We start from the raw sequence: 17,766 nt of genomic DNA, 5'->3' as shown, positions 1-17,766 counted from the left end.
TTCCTTGGTTTGGATTTGGAAACACTGAAAATAAGAACATACCCTCTCGAAGATCTGCTCCCAACTAACAGTGTCAACAAATTCAAAATAAGCAAGCGAAGAATCTGTTCTCCCCTTTCCACCAGCGTGGGTTAAAATCATCAAACTCTATGCTTATTTCGGTAAAGTCCGAAGCATTAATCAGAGGGAGATTAATTATAATTTCAACAATTGAGGGCAAAATTAATTAATTATTAATCAATTTCACCAAGTGTTCAGTATGCAAAGGGACCATTCAAGGCTAATTCAAATTATTACATTATATAAAAGGGCTTAGTAAAATAAATTACTTTGCCGCATACTGAACTCATTAGAAATAGCAGCTAAAAAACTTTTTTAAGGCTATTTCTAATACTTAAAGAAAATCTCTCTCATATATAGTGTTTGCATAATTTAACTCACAAAAGTTTGGGGGTAATGACATCGAAAAATCAAATGCTAAGGTTATTCGAGAACGTACGTTTCAAGATTAGTCAAAACAACATTTCTATCATCGGCTCGGAAATTCCTTGGTTTGGATTTGGAAACACTGAAAATAAGAACATACCCTCTCGAAGATCTGCTCCCAACTAACAGTGTCAACAAATTCAAAATAAGCAAGCGAAGAATCTCTGTTCTCCCCTTTCAACCTTAGCATTTGATTTTTCGATGTCATTACCCCCAAACTTTTGTGAGTTAAATTATGCAAACACTATATATGAGAGAGATTTTCTTTAAGTATTAGAAATAGCCTTAAAAAAGTTTTTTAGCTGCTATTTCTAATGAGTTCAGTATGCGGCAAAGTAATTTATTTTACTAAGCCCTTTTATATAATGTAATAATTTGAATTAGCCTTGAATGGTCCCTTTGCATACTGAACACTTGGTGAAATTGATTAATAATTAATTAATTTTGCCCTCAATTGTTGAAATTATAATTAATCTCCTCTGATTAATGCTTCGGACTTTACCGAAATAAGCATAGAGTTGATGATTTTAACCCACGCTGGTGGAAGGGGGAGAACAGAGATTCTTCGCTTGCTTATTTTGAATTGTTGACACTGTTAGTTGGGAGCAGATCTTCGAGAGGGTATGTTCTTATTTTCAGTGTTTCAAATCCAAACCAAGGAATTTCGAGCCGATGATAGAAATGTTGTTTTGACTAATCTTGAAACGTACGTTCTCGAATAACCTTAGCATTTGATTTTTCGATGTCATTACCCCCAAACTTTTGTGAGTTAAATTATGCAAACACTATATATGAGAGAGATTTTCTTAAGTATTAGAAATAGCCTTAAAAAAGTTTTTTAGCTGCTATTTCTAATGAGTTCAGTATGCGGCAAAGTAATTTATTTTACTAAGCCCTTTTATATAATGTAATAATTTGAATTAGCCTTGAATGGTCCCTTGCATACTGAACACTTGGTGAAATTGATTAATAATTAATTAATTTTGCCCTCAATTGTTGAAATTATAATTAATCTCCTCTGATTAATGCTTCGGACTTTACCGAAATAAGCATAGAGTTTGATGATTTTAACCCACGCTGGTGGAAAGGGGAGAACAGAGATTCTTCGCTTGCTTATTTTGAATTTGTTGACACTGTTAGTTGGGAGCAGATCTTCGAGAGGGTATGTTCTTATTTTCAGTGTTTCCAAATCCAAACCAAGGAATTTCCGAGCCGATGATAGAAATGTTGTTTTGACTAATCTTGAAACGTACGTTCTCGAATAACCTTAGCATTTGATTTTTCGATGTCATTACCCCCAAACTTTTGTGAGTTAAATTATGCAAACACTATATATGAGAGAGATTTTTTAAGTATTAGAAATAGCCTTAAAAAAGTTTTTTAGCTGCTATTTCTAATGAGTTCAGTATGCGGCAAAGTAATTTATTTTACTAAGCCCTTTTATATAATGTAATAATTTGAATTAGCCTTGAATGGTCCCTTGCATACTGAACACTGGTGAAATTGATTAATAATTAATTAATTTTGCCCTCAATTGTTGAAATTATAATTAATCTCCCTCTGATTAATGCTTCGGACTTTACCGAAATAAGCATAGAGTTTGATGATTTTAACCCACGCTGGTGGAAAGGGGAGAACAGAGATTCTTCGCTTGCTTATTTTGAATTTGTTGACACTGTTAGTTGGGAGCAGATCTTCGAGAGGGTATGTTCTTATTTTCAGTGTTCCAAATCCAAACCAAGGAATTTCCGAGCCGATGATAGAAATGTTGTTTTGACTAATCTTGAAACGTACGTTCTCGAATAACCTTAGCATTTGATTTTTCGATGTCATTACCCCCAAACTTTTGTGAGTTAAATTATGCAAACACTATATATGAGAGAGATTTTCTTTAAGTATTAGAAATAGCCTTAAAAAAGTTTTTTAGCTGCTATTTCTAATGAGTTCAGTATGCGGCAAAGTAATTTATTTTACTAAGCCCTTTTATATAATGTATATATATATATATATATATATGTACGTCCCGGGTTGAGTCGGGGTTAACCACAGTAAATAAGGTACTCAATACATAGCAGAGTAAATTAATTTATTTTATTTTATAGAAGGAGCTTCTACAGGACTAGAACCGTTTTCATTCAAAAGAAATCATCAGAGCTTCCTGATGATTTCTTTTGAATGAAACAGTTCTAGTCCTGTAGAAGCTCCTTCTATAAAATAAATAAATATATATATATTATTATATAATATATATATATATATATATATATATATATAATTGAAACTAAACATTTGTGTTAATTGTTTAAAGTAAATTTTGGCAATCCTATTTTAATATAAGAATAGAACGGAAATACGTGCCAGTTAAGAATACAAAGTTACAGAAATTAGTTATATTCTCAGTTTCAGTTACAAACCCTTGACGTGAGCTAAACTCATTGTCCTCTTAACTTTGCGACGTTAAGTATCTCTCTTCATCTATCAATTTATCCATACTCATAAGTTGTCGAGCTGGCAGAAACGTTAGCACGCCGGGCGAAATGCTTATTTCGTCTGTCTTTATGTTCTGAGCTCAAATTCTACCGAGGTCGAGTTTGCTTTTCACCCTTCGGTGTCGATAAATTAAGTACTAGTTGCGTACTGGGGTCGATCTAATCGACTTGTCCCTATCCGAAAACTTCGGGCCTTGTGCCTAGAGTAGAAAAGCATTTATGCATACTCAAATGGCAATAAAATACAAGTACTTGGATTATATTGTCGCTTGTTTTCCTTACCAATAGAAGCCCATATTCTTCCTGCTTGATTTACTTCTCAGCCTTTGGCAATGTATTGAAGGCTAAGGACCTAGTGGTTAGAGTGTTGCAGTCACGATCACAAGGTCGTGGTTTCGGGCAGCGGTCCCGGTAGCAAGTTGTGTTCTTAAGTAAAATACTTCATTTCACGTTGCTCTAGTGCTTCATAGGATTGGCATGCAAAAGAATAATCCCAACACTTGCTCTGCTTGTAAGAGACAGCTAAAAGCGGTTGAGGTTGGATTTGCACTCCGGCCTCGTAAAACCCTCTCTAGTACCCAAATAGACCCATGCATTGGAGAGTTGTCGCTTGAGAGGTGCAAAGGCGTCATCTACGTAGGGAATCCTCATGCGGTGACGTCCTGCTACAGAGTAGTGGTATGGGTACATACCACTACTACTGTTACTTTTGCAATATTAACATATATTGGTTTCAAATTTGGGCACAAAACCAGCGATTACATTGAGCCCGGTGCTCAACAGGTGCTTATTTTATCGATCCCAAAAGGTGAAAGGCAAAGTCAACCTCGGTGGAATTTAAACTCAGAACGTCAAGACGGACGAAATACCGCTAAGCATCTCGTCCGGCATGCAAACGCTTCTGCCAACTTACCACCTTAATGTGAACATTTTTATTTTGCTCGTTTCATTCATTAGACTACGACCATGCTGGGATACAATATATATATATATATATATGTGTGTGTGTGTGTGTGTGTGGTGTGTGTGTGTGTGTGTGTATGTGTGTGTGTATGTATGTATGTATATATGTATCTACGTAAAGCTGGACTCAAGAGTCATCTTCGTAGTCATAAAACGAGACAGATGAGTGATAACCTGGCCATTGGTGGTGGTGTAACACACCATACTAATCATATCTGTTGGGCATGTGGAAGAGAGTGTAATTCGGCAGGAGGGCTTAAACGACATGCAAAGGTACATGAAGCCCAGTTACAACTACAGCCGGCTATTACCGTTAAAGGTTTTAGTTGCCAATTCTGTACAAGACATTGTAGATCTTTAGCTGGGCTAAAAAGTCACATTCGATCACAGCACCAGTAACAGTTAAGCTTCCTGCAATGGCCATACTTGATAACGAGGGGGCAGCCATAATAATAATAATTTATCTATGTATGTATGTGTATATACATATATATATATATATATATATATATATTATATATATATATTCGTTGGCGATTTTTTTCCTCCGTCTCCCCTTCCTTGGATCTTTCCTTTTTCTATCTTTCTGACGAAGAGCTCCGCTCGAGACGTTAAATCCTCCTTATTTCTTTTTTTCCTGAGTGTCCATTAACAGTATACTTGTTCCACGTTCTCTTAGTGTTTTCATGTTTGGATTAACTATATATATATATAATATATATATATATAATATATATATATATATATATATTATATATATATAATATTTTACTATAAAATTGGATTCTTCCCTGTAAGTTTGGATTTATTCCCTAATATTTTATTATTAATTAATATATTGATAAATTACGTATATTGAGTGTAATATCTCAACTTCGTAAATTATGGAATTTACAGGTAAAATAGAACCGCTATTTTGGAATTCATCATTGAAGGATATTCCAGTACCTTAATCTTATGTATTGGCTTGAGTTTTTCATTGTATGATTTGCCTAATAGTGGTTTTATCTCTAATTTAATATAATATATATATATATATTTTCCTTCTTTCAGATTTCTCAATCTCAGTCTTGCAGAAATATTCAAAACCAAAATTCAAGATGGAAATGTCAACCGCAAAGTTGTTAATATTTTCTTTGTCTTTTATTGCATGTTTCCCTGTTAATGAAACGGCAATATGTACCTATAATGTGTGCTCGTTTCATGACCCATGCAAGAATGGAGGAACCTGTAAACCAAATAGTGAATGCAAAGCAGCATGCATCTGTCCGCCGGAGGTCGATGGAAAACATTGTCAACATAGAAAATCACCCAAACGTTGTACAAATGAATGCACGCCAGACACATGCCATAATCACGGCAACTGCACATTTGATACAGAAAGTTGCAATATGGAATGCAAGTGTGAGTCTGGCTATACAGGAAAAAAATGTAATCATGAAATGTGCGACGCAATGGTTTGCGTTCATGGTTCTTGTAAGAAAATCAATAATGTGAGGTCTAAATGTCAATGTGATGATGGTTGGATTGGAGAGACGTGTAATATAGGTTGTACCCGCAACTGTTTACATGGAGAATGTTTCCTACACCGTGGAGAGGAAATATGTGCCTGTGAGGGCCATTATAAGCCAGATTCAAATTGCACCGAAGAAGGTCAGTGAAAGTCTTTTAAAATATTATCATTACATCTTATTACAGTTTATATTGAATTGTACTTTATGATATGTATAGACGGGAGGAAGAAGTAATGCCTACGTGTTTCAATTGCCGTTTAATATCGGTCAGATTAACAGATTGCTGTTTTGTTTGTATAGTTGTGGTCAACGTCTGCAGGGAAGATTATGTGCATATACTACATACACACACATGCACCCACACACGCACACACGCACACGCACACTCACACGGATATGCATACAGGCGGCGAGCTGACAGAAACGTTAGCGCGCCGGGCGAAATGCTTAGCGGTATTTCGTCTGTCGTTACGTTGTGAGTTCAAATTCCGCCGAGGTCGACTTTGCCTTTCATCCTTTCGGGGTCGATAAATTAAGTACCAGTTGCCCACTGGGGTCGATGTAATCGACTTAATCCTTTTGTCTGTCCTTGTTTGTCCCCTCTGTGTTTGTCCCCTTGTGGGTGGTAAAGAAATAGATATGCATACAGATACGCATATCTTTTCCTGTGTGTGAGTAGATGCAGTACGGCTGACAGATTAAGAATCTCGTTTGCAATCATGAGGCTCGTATTCAATAACACTGCAAGGCGTGTAATCTAAGGGACAAAAGCCCCGAGTCGGCACAAAGTTTTTATGTGAAATGGTGAGATGGATATATCAGGAAACTGGTCGGATGAATTGTAGACGTAATTGTAAACGTCATACTGAGTCACGCTGAGTGTTATATGAAAAGTACACGTACTTGTGATATGAAAAGTACATGTTATATGAAAAGTACACGGGTCAGAGATATATTCAATCAGATAATACCTGCTGCTGGTTCACTATATAGATATTGCAGTAAACGGAAATCAATGCCACACATATATATGTATGTATATGTATGTATGTATGTATGTATGTATATATTTAGATGATAAACTTCTGGAAGGTTTCACAGATTTTTACCGTTCCAGTGATAGATTGGATTTGTAGTCTTCGAAATAGTTTTCTCCTTTCTGGTTTTGAGAAAGATTGGTACTTTAAGCAGATTGATACTTTAAGTAGTGTGTTACATATCCCAGAGCCCCAATATGTACGCATGTATGCATATATGTATGTATGTATGTATGTATGTATGTATGTATGTATGTATGTATGTATGTATGCATGTATGTATGTATGCATGTATGTATGTATGGATATATATATATATATATATATATATATATATATATATATATATATAGCGAGAGAGAGAGAGAGAGAGAGAGCGAGAGAGAGAGAACACATTTTAGAGTGGTTTGCGGGTATTTGACATCTACTTTCATTGTATCCCGCTTGTCATATCCAGTAGCCCTTAATTATAATTATATTTTATAATTATGTTTAAAAATTTTTTTTAATCTTTACCTATACTGTCACTGTTATGCGCTAAGCCAATGATATAATCACTTTTTCATTATGTCCTTATTTTATTTTATAGATATATGTGCGTGCGTGTGTTTGTGTCTGCGTGTGTGTGTGTGTGTGTGTGTGTGTGTGTGTGTGTGTGTGTGTGTGTGTGTGTGTGTGTGTGTGTGTGCTTGTGTGTACATATACGTATGTATAAATACATATATTATGTAGTGTAAACAGGGTTATATTCCAAGCTAACCTTTATGAAGAACATCTGCAAATTCCGGTGCTGCAAAATTGTATATTGATGTTATAATTATTTGAGGTATGCGTAAGTGTTGAAAAATACTGGAAAATAGCATGATAGAGTAATTACCTATCAAAACCTTTTAGTATTGTTTATTCACCATTACACGTATTTCATTTGTTAAACGGAGCAACAAGTTGGTATATGTAGGAGAAACAGGCAAGGCATCTCCTATCAGATAGTGAATCAAATAACAATGTATAATTTTATTCTCTCTCTGCTCGTGAAATTAACGTGCAAGTGATTGAGCACTCCACAAACATGTGTGCCTTTAACGTAGTTTTCATGGAGACTCGACATGACATAGAATGTGACAAGGTTGTTTACAGATGCGACTCATTTTTGCCAGCTGAGTGTACTCGAACTCACGACCTTTGGCCGAGTACCCTAACCATCTTCCACGCGTTTGTTTGTGTTTAACGGCTTTATAAATAAAAAGATATTTTTAAGATACTCAAGCATTAGTGAAGGCAATCTCCTGAAGTCCGAGAAAAACACGGTTCTGAAATTTCTTGTAGAACAACCTGCCAAATGATTTATTCTTACTGATCAAATGTTCGTGTTTCACATTAGCATCCTCTCTTTATCAAACCGATGTTGCTGAACCGGTGTAATCTGTAGCATATGTTAGACGCCGAAGTGATCGTAGAGCAACATGGGATGAAGAGTTTTGCTCAAGAGAGCACTGCGCACCACCCCGCCCAGGAACTGAAATCACGATCTTGCGATCGTAAATGCAGCACTCCTAACCTCTAGGCATGTGCCATCTCAAGCATTTATGAAGTCTTCGGTTATATTATAAAAAGTACTATGCATGTCGATACCACTTGCAACGTGCTGTCTAAGAGCCACTATGCTATACGGAAATATAAGGCTAAATATCAATTTTCCAGCCTCTCAACAATTGGACAGTCTTTGCTACTCTTAATTTCTTAGCTTCAGACTTCCTCCGCGCAGACACTGACGACTCTTTCATCTAGATTTCACTGTATAGTACTTACACAAATGTGTTGATTTCTAAAACCTTATTCTTGTAATCATTGCAGAAATACCACCGACTACAGTAGAAGAATGGGACAAGCGTTACTTGGGTTTCCTCGCCATTCCATTATTATTGTCCTTCGTCCTCGCAGTGTCGGTGTATGTCATGTGGAGATACAGATTCACGTTCATTCTCAAGATAATCTACACATTCCAGAATTATGAAGACCATGGTAAGTTCTTACACTATATATATATATATGCATAAACATACATATATATATATATATATATATAATATATATATATATATATATATATATATATATATATATATATATATATATATATATATACATACTTATATTATATATATATATATATATATATATATATATATATATAATATATATATATATATATATATATTATGTGAAATAGAAAGATGAATAATCTTGTAGTAGATTAATCAAAAGTTTAACCGATACCTTAGTAGCAAAAATCACAGCAGTAAACAGCACGGTTGGAGGTACAACCATCTGGCGTTGCAACCGTGCGTTGGTGCGGATAATTGAAATTAAAACATTATTGGTGAATTGAAGAAATGGAGCTGAACATATATACATATATAATATATAATATATATATATATATATATATATATATAATATATATATATATATATACATATATACATATATATAGTGGTATGCGTACACTTTGTTCTCTTATGTGTAAGTACACACTTTCCAAAATCTTTTACGACTCTATTTCCATCAGCCCTTTCACGCTTATTCATTCATTCCACTCTTCGTTCTTTCGTTTCCCCTCTCTCACATTTCTTTGCTTTCTGTTCTCACTCACTTTCCCTCCACTTTTCACTTCATTATATCCCTGTCATTTTTTTCTCTCCCCTCCTTAATTCTCCTGTCCCTCTGCTTCTACTTCTCTCTCTTCTCTTCCCACGTGACCGATCTGCTAAGCCTGTTCTTTCTTTCTTAGTCTGACCGTTCTCCGTGCAACATCGATATTTTTCCCTGTGTTTGCAAAATCTTTGTATCATTTCCAGACGTGCCAGTTTAATTCAATTCGTCCTTAGTCAAACAGTTATGTCCTGTTGTTATTTTTATTGTATCTTTATTGTATTTATATTTGTGTAACATTGTCCGTTTTTTCCGTCCTTGTTTTTGTACATATTCCCTGCTTTCTTATAAGGGATCTAATGCTCTTAGATTAGTTTTTCCTTGGGGCTGGCCAGATTGGAGCAATCTCAAGAATAATCAGCCGAAATTGCGAGGATAATCTGGTGCATGACTAAAGAAAGAAAACTTCGAGTGACCCGTCCTTGTTTACTTTGTATCGTCTATCTGGATGTTTGGTTGTCCCTTTTTGTTATTTATATTTATACACACACACACACACACACACACACACATATATATATATATATATGTGTGTGTGTGTGTGTGTGTGTGTGTGTGTGTGTGTGTATGTATGTATATATATATACATACATATATACATATATACATACATATATGTGTATTTCCTTTAGTATTTGTTTATTTACATCATGTAAGTGTGATGCACACAATGTGTATGTACAAAAGCAACAACTTAGGGTATTAATAGTCTTGCTACTACGTCGGCTCCACTGTTTGGCCAATCCTGCGTTACCAATGTATAATTTGGAATATCAGTTGACCCAAAAGACAAAAATGAGTATTTAGACGGAATGAGAACTCACTTAACGTCCAATTATCGCAGCAAGATTAACGAGTCAGTTGTACGCCCAAAATGCCTTCAGGCCGAAAGAGGGATACATTCAGCAAAGGACTGCTATATCCTATTTATATTTGTTTAGCCTCTGTGTCATTCTCATAAAAGTTAAAACAGGCCTGTCATTGTTACCTTGTAGTACACTTAAATTAATGTATGCTTTCTTTATGTTGTATATATTGACTATTCTTGTTGTGACTGTGTAAAAAATCATTTATTCATTGAAGAATTGCATGTACTAGAACAAAAATAATGGCGACTCTTCAGGCCTTGTTCTTTTCTGAGGTCGATTCAAGTGGATTTCCTTCCGAATATGGTGTTATTCATTTGTAACTGAGCAAATATATTGTTTAATTCTGCTGATATTTCCATAATGCTGTAGTGTTGTGTTGGCAGTGAAACTAGTATATTGAATATACGATGTGGTGCTGAAAAGATCCTGGTTGAAGGTCCAACCTTCTGAGTTGTTTTACAGGGCTTAGAAAAACTGAAGGACCGCTGCAATAAGTATGTGGATCTGAGAGGGGAATATGTTCAATAAAATCCTTATTAACTGACCCTCCTGTATTTTATAATACCCAAAGTCAGGAACTTTATATACCCTCTCCTATATTATATTTCTTTATTGTATAGAGGGAATCTTACGAGGAATATTTTTATTGCCTAAGTTGTTTCATTATTAGTTGTGCTTTTTGTTATTTTCATTACATCTGAACACGAGAGCCTCCTCCTTCAGAAAACATCTAGACAGATGCTGGAACACCGACAAAGGCAGAACAGTCACAACTGAAGCCAATAAAAGAAATTTGGGTAATCTAAGAATAAGGGAAGCTATCCTCATAGACAGACTAGAGCCCCAAATTAACAACAGGCTGGAAGTTGGTAGTCAAAATATTATTTAGCTACATCTGGATACATGTAGGTTCATTTTTGATAGCATGCTCATGTATTCTTTATATAAAAAAAAAGGTGATAAATAAAAGGAAATTTCACGTATAATACATAACTTAGAAGCTGCGCTACGGATGTGCCAGCACATACGAGCTTGGGAAAAGGCCGCCCACGCGCATTTCTCGTGAAGAATTCCGGAAGGAACTTCGTGAGACCGCTGCAGAGACGCTTCCAGAAAAAAAACCGTTGGAAGACCGATTATAGCAATTTTTATATTCAGATATATAATACTCTTGATGATTGAATTATAAGTTATTATAGTCCATTGTTGTTAATATAATGCATTGTTGTGCCATTCAAAACATTATTCTTTACAAACAATATACAATGCTTCAAGCGAACTACAATACTCTCCTATATATATACGTGTGTGTGTGTTTGTGTGTGGTGTGTGTGCGTGTGCGTGTGTGCGTGTGTGTGTGTGAATACGTATACACATACATATATATATATATATATATACATAAATGTATTATTGCCATTAAGAAAACCCCTCCGAAGAAAATCTGCAATCATTCTGGTCAAAAATTTGGTACAAAAAGTGGGATTTCAACCTGAATGCATCATGATTAATTAAAATTGAGAGAGAATAGTGTACCAACACTAACAGTAAGACATACAAGATTGATGTAGAAACCTTCGCTATATCAGTAGGCAAACTGCAGAGTGGGAAGGCACCTGGAAGGGACCTAATATTTGGATATTGGTACAAGACGCTGACATTTTATAGAAACCAGTTGATACGTATGTTCAAAAGGATTATGGAAGGTCAGACTGATATGCTAAGTTGGCTTGATACAGCAGGGACAAATCTTGTTGCCAAAAATGAAATCACCGAGATAGCATGAAACGACGGGCCCATTGTTTGCCTAAACATTATGTACAAACTGTACAGAATTTGCCTCAACCAATTCCTCCATTGTGAGTCGAACAAAGTTGAGACTGATGAACAGGCTAGTGGTAAGACTAAAAGTTTAAGATAGATAACGAATATTGGTAAAATTAGAACTACGTTTGGTTAAAGGAGACTAGTAATAGGGTGTATACTTGGGTTGTATTAACCGTTACTCCCGAAGTTAATTTGAGTGTGTTTTAACTCAAGATTGTTTCAGTCTTTAGTTCTTCTTTTTACACCTTTTATCACTCTTCATTAGCTAATGATTAGCACTCCAGTTTCGGTACCTACCATCCTCAACGAGTCCCAATTCAATAAATACTCATATTTTATCATAGGATTTCTTGAGGGAGTTCGCGGAGCAAAACTGGAGTCTCTCGTAATATGATTGGCAACTGAACACTGATTATCTAGCACATTCTTTTTCTTTCACTACTTTAATGCTTCATCATTTTTAGACCAAGTTATGTTTCGTATGTATTTATTAGTATTTAATTATAGGTGCTTTCTCACTTTGCCTACTAAGGGAGTCACCAATTACTCATCACACAAATAACGCAAAAATGGGCTTGGTTGATAAAGTGTTAATTATCGTCTTGTATATTACTGTTTACAATTCATACATTTGTAATTTGTATTCTGGGATCAAATATGTCCGTATATTTCCAAATAGCATTACACCATATCTTCAATATTGTTTGCCATCATCGGAAGCAGTGATCTGCTTTAAGGTGTCGATATCACAGTGATATCCGATTGGCAACTAACGAGGGAAGTTCCCAAATATGCTAAATATTCTGATCCGTCTCTCTCCATCGTCTACTTTTGTTGTTATTTTTTATTCTTTTTAGTTACATAGTGCATCATAGTTTTTTTTTTTTTTGTAATGTTCATCAAAGACGGAATGTCGTTATACTGCGCCTGTATGTGCGTGTGTGTGGGGGGGGGGGGTTGTGCCGAAAAGTTTCTGACTTTAAGGGTGTCGCAAAAAGCCTGGTCGAGGGTCCAATCTTCCGAGTTCTTTTACTGAGCTTAGATAAACTGAAGGACCGCTGCAATAAGTTTGTAAATCTGAGAGGGAAATATGTTGAATAAAATCATAATTAAACTGATTTTCCTATATTTTCCTTTACCCAAAGCCAGGAACTTTTCAGACATCCTCGTTGGTGTGTGTGTGTGTGTGTGTGTGCGTGTGTGTTTGTGTGTGTGTTTGTGTGTGTGTATGTGTGTGTGTGTGTGTGTGTGTATGTGTGTGTGTGCGGGGGGTGCGTGTGTGTGTTGGCATAGACAAAACATATATGTTCATAAGTAAACATGAACTGGATATAAACATGCTTGTATATTCCCAAACCACGTCAGATAATAATTCTAATGTTGTTTGACATCGTGGGAATTTGGGACACTGCCTTAAAGTGATGAAATCCCGTTTATATCATTTCTTTAAACATGTTTTTGTTCTCTCTCCGTTCGTTGTCACTGTTTTCTTTGATTTGTATTACTGACATTGGGTAGTGTCGATTCTTATTTTTATTGCTCGTTGGTAGATTATACTATACATGTATATATTTCAGATGGTAAAGAGTATGACGCTTTCATCTCGTTCCGTTCTGCAACATCGGATGAATATTGGGTATTTAACACACTGTTTCCCACCCTAGAGAATGAAATGGGTTTTAAATTGTGTGTCCATTTCAGAGACTTTCTTGTCGGTGAAAGTAAGTCACGTATTCTCTTTTCAATTTTCTTTACTTTTGCGTTATGGTTTTTTAGTACCAGTTCAGCCCTAATACAATAGACCTTTAATGATACACATTCTAGTCGTGTCCCGCCTTTCCTTCATTCAGATATAACATATTTAGTATTACATTATTAAATGTAACGTTTCTTTTTTAAGACAGAAGGTGATTTGAAGGTGATTTGACTGTTATTTCAAGTGAAACGTAATACAACTACCATTGAATCAGCGTAATATCCAGAACGTAACAAGTGGTTGGAGATAGAGAGCTGCGCGGCCTCTCGGTTAGGGTTCTTTGCGATTAGAAAACTTAAGCAATGTGAAATACAGTGCCTTACTGTAACACAATTCACTACCCAAGAATTGAACCCATAGCCTCGTGATCGTGAGCTGAACAGTCTAACCACTTGGCCACATATATCTATACGTGTATAACAACCGATGGATATTAGTTCATTCACTATAGTTGTTTCAAACGAGTCTTTTATTTATGAATAGAGTTATTACATCATGCGAAATGAAACGTTTTTATCAGATGAATATATACAAATTAAACATTTTTAAAATAACATTCCAAGAATCGACATTATGTGTTACTTCATGATTTCCTGCCTAGCTTCAGCCAAAGAATGATTCGCTTATCCTACTTAGTAGTTTATACAGGAAAATCATTAAGGTTAACTCAGAACGTAAAGACAGGCGAAAATCCGCAAAGAATTTTGCCAGGCGTGCTAACGATTCTGCTAGCTTACCGCCTTCAGATGGACTGATGAGGAAATATCAACACTGGATAGAAGGACGAAAAGGTTGATGACACTGCATGGGGCACTACACTCTAAGGCAAACGTAAACAGACTGTATATAAACAGAAAGAAGACTAATTAGTATAGACTATTGTATAAGGAGTGAAAGGAGAACGCTTGCCGAGTATTTGATAAATAGTGATGAAGATGTGCTGCAATATGCTGGGAAAGATATGGGTGTAAATGCAAATGAAATGATGGGCAAGGAAGAGTTTAACCAAAGAGCTGAGGAAAAGAGAAAAGAACTTCTTGAAATGAGAATGCATGGACAGTTTGAAAGGAATACACAAGACGTTAAGTATATATATTTCTTTACTACCCACAAGGGGCTAAACACAGAGGGGACAAAAACGACAGACAAAGGGATTAAGTCGATTACATTCGACCCCAGTGCGTAACTGGTACTTAATTTATCGACCCCGAAAGGATGAAAGGCAAAGTCGACCTCGGCGGAATTTGAACTCAGAACACAGCGGCAGACGAAACATCGCAAAGCATTTCGTCCAGCGTGCTAACGTTTCTGCCAGCTCGCCGCCTGTTAAAGATAATAAGATATTGTGGGTCTGGCTTGAGTGAGATGATTTCAAGCGTACAACCGAAAGCCTGATCATTGCTGCACAAGACGAGGCTCTCGCTGCCAATTCAGTGAAGCATAACATCTATAAAACTTCTGACACCCAGTAATGCAGACTCTGTGGAAAGAGTGTGGAAACTGTGACCCACTTGGTAAATGGATATGAGAGTCTTGCACAAAAAGAATACAAGCCCCGCCACGATAAAATGTGTATGTGTCTTCATTTGCTCTTATGCTGTACATCCCAAAATGAAGTAACAGAGAACTGGTATGAGCATGTACCAAGTAAAGTTATGCAGGAGGATGGAAAAGTAACAGCACTCTGGAAATATGATTTTCAGACGGATCGTGCAATCGAAAATCCTCGACTGAATATTGTCATATTGAATAAGAGAGACAAATACTGTCAGATCATTGATATAGCCATACCGAATGACATGAATGTTATGAATAAAGAGGTTGAAAAAATCACCAAGTTCTCCGAATTGAAAGTGCAAATGGCAAGACTGTACGGAATGCGAAAGGGTTATGTAAAAGTGATGCCATTGGTGATTGAAACTTCAAAACTTCTTAAGGCAACTGGAAATCCAATGCAAGATTGATGTCGTGAAAAATCAGCGCACATCTTAAGGAAAGTATTATCGAACTGAAGTCCTTGTGGCTTGACAGATGACGAAAGATTCCGGTGCATTTTTACCTAGACTGTGTTACGAAGGAATAAATTATTATTATTATTATTATTATTATTATTATTATTATTATTATTATTATTATTATCATTACTACTATTATTATTATTGAGTGAGAGAGCAGTGCATGCCATCAAAGTGACACTGGGGTAAAATATACGAAGCCCAATATACCCATCATGACTACCCGTCTGATAAAGGTACACCAGGCACATGCATCACAACCATATGTGCGCGACATGGTGATCTCATATCAAGATAAACAGCACATGACCTTGCAGGTGGGGCCCAGTTAGAATTTTCTTCAGGTTGAGTAGCCCATCCGCTCAAAAGGTCCCTGAATAAGGGTTGTTTAAGGATGTTGAAAGAACCACCCATGTTTCCAGAGGTGAATTATTCAAACCCCAAAGAATCCCTCTCAACACATGGCTATGATGCTCCCCCACTACTTCTGCTCGTGATCAGAGATGCACATATCGTCAGCCACTAAGGGACATGCTCAACTGGTTACGGTCAAACAACTGACAAGCAAATCTGTGGTATTGAGCAGAATATTTGCTGTAGCCCATCTTTTATACCAAGACAAAACAATGTACATGATAACACTTCCAATCAGTTAAGATCAGAAGCCATGAGAGCCACTGCCTGGTACTGCATCAGGGCATTTATTATTATTATTATTATTATTATTATCATTATTATTATTATCATTATTATTATTATCATTATCATTATTATTATTATTATCATTATTATTATTATCATTATTATTATTATCATTATCATTATTATTATTATTATCATTATTATTATTATCATTATTATTATTATCATTATCATTATTATTATTATTATCATTATCATTATTATTATTATTATTATTATTATTATTATTATTATTATTATCATTATTATTATTATTACTACTACTACTACTACTACTACTATTATTATTATTATTTTATTAATGGTGCCAACGTCGAAGCTCGTCATGCCTCAATGACAACAAAGCAAATTAGAAACCAGATTAGTAGTCGACCGTATCACAAAGGGCCACGTACTCAATATAGATCTGTTAGCCTTAAGAAGCTACGTTATGAGCAATGTTTACATGCAGAGAACTCGGAGGCGGTGTTGTCTCAAAAAATTAGCCCTAAATAGACTGACCCGTCCCCTAATGTCAACATCGAAACTCGTCATGCCTCACTGTTAAAGCAAAATACAAACTAGAATGCTCATCGACCGGATTACAAAAGGCCACGTACTCGAATGAAGAACCAGATTCGATTCGAGAAATCAGCTACTGGTTCAAATCTTTCCGATACACAGGAGCTGGAAATACCCCACAACCGGAATATTCTAAAAGATGGCCGTCCACCATCAAACAACCAAAAGTAAAAGAATGAAAAGTGGTCTAGGGAAGATAATAAAGTAGTTCTTACGGCCTTCTATCATGCCATATATTACCCCATAAATAAGTCTAATACTGTACAAACCTACTTAAACCAGAGACAGAAACACCTTGAAGTAAGACCCTACATAGACAGTAGTAAAACTTGCCAACGTCTGCTAACTCAAGTAGAAATTGACCAAATTAAACAAGCAGCAAGGGATAAAAAGAGTGAATCTGCAGCTAAAGAAGATACTACAGAGGAAATAATTACAGACCAGCCCAGGGCTGATGAAAATGCAGTAATGATTGAAAGAGTTAATATAACTAATAAGCAAAGTGAAATTCTCTCTGAACCAACTATAAACACTAAGGCAGATGAAAATCAAATAGGTGAAGAAAGTCACACAGAAATTGACCCAACAGAACTACATGATCTAAAAAGTCAAATCATGACTGAATGGCTGAAAATTAAAGAAACCAGTATGAATGAACGCGATACTCTCCCAAAAGTTCGCAATTCTGACCAAAACCTGAAAATAATTAGTAGAATCTGCCTTGCATTTAAGGATATAGTTTCAACTAACGATGTTGATATTACAGATCTCAACCACCCGTACTATGCATCCGCGAAAATTCCAACAGTTCTATGTGGTAAAAAGATTAAAAAAT

At 35.8% G+C, this 17,766-nt stretch overlaps 1 protein-coding gene across 4 annotated transcripts in view; it reads left to right on the top strand.

Moving 5' to 3' along the window:
- The window catches only part of LOC115215177 (adhesive plaque matrix protein 2), a 68,908-nt gene that overhangs the window by 13,472 nt on the left and 37,670 nt on the right, over window positions 1-17,766 (top strand). For 2 of the 4 annotated variants that reach the window (XM_029784359.2, XM_029784358.2), the window contains exons 2-4: window positions 4,992-5,591; window positions 8,344-8,511; window positions 13,475-13,618. In XM_029784359.2, the coding sequence (XP_029640219.1) occupies window positions 5,039-5,591; window positions 8,344-8,511; window positions 13,475-13,618 (865 nt within the window). In that variant the 5' untranslated portion in view covers window positions 4,992-5,038. The remainder of the gene's footprint in view (window positions 1-4,991; window positions 5,592-8,343; window positions 8,512-13,474; window positions 13,619-17,766) is intronic. The other 2 variants (XM_029784360.2, XM_036505412.1) reach the window with 1 other exon arrangement.

This window comes from Octopus sinensis, linkage group LG8, assembly GCF_006345805.1.
Source record: "Octopus sinensis linkage group LG8, ASM634580v1, whole genome shotgun sequence".
NCBI lineage: Eukaryota > Metazoa > Mollusca > Cephalopoda > Octopoda > Octopodidae > Octopus > Octopus sinensis.
The sequence above is the reverse complement of the archived record's forward strand: the minus strand, read 5'-3'. Positions and strand labels throughout refer to the sequence as shown.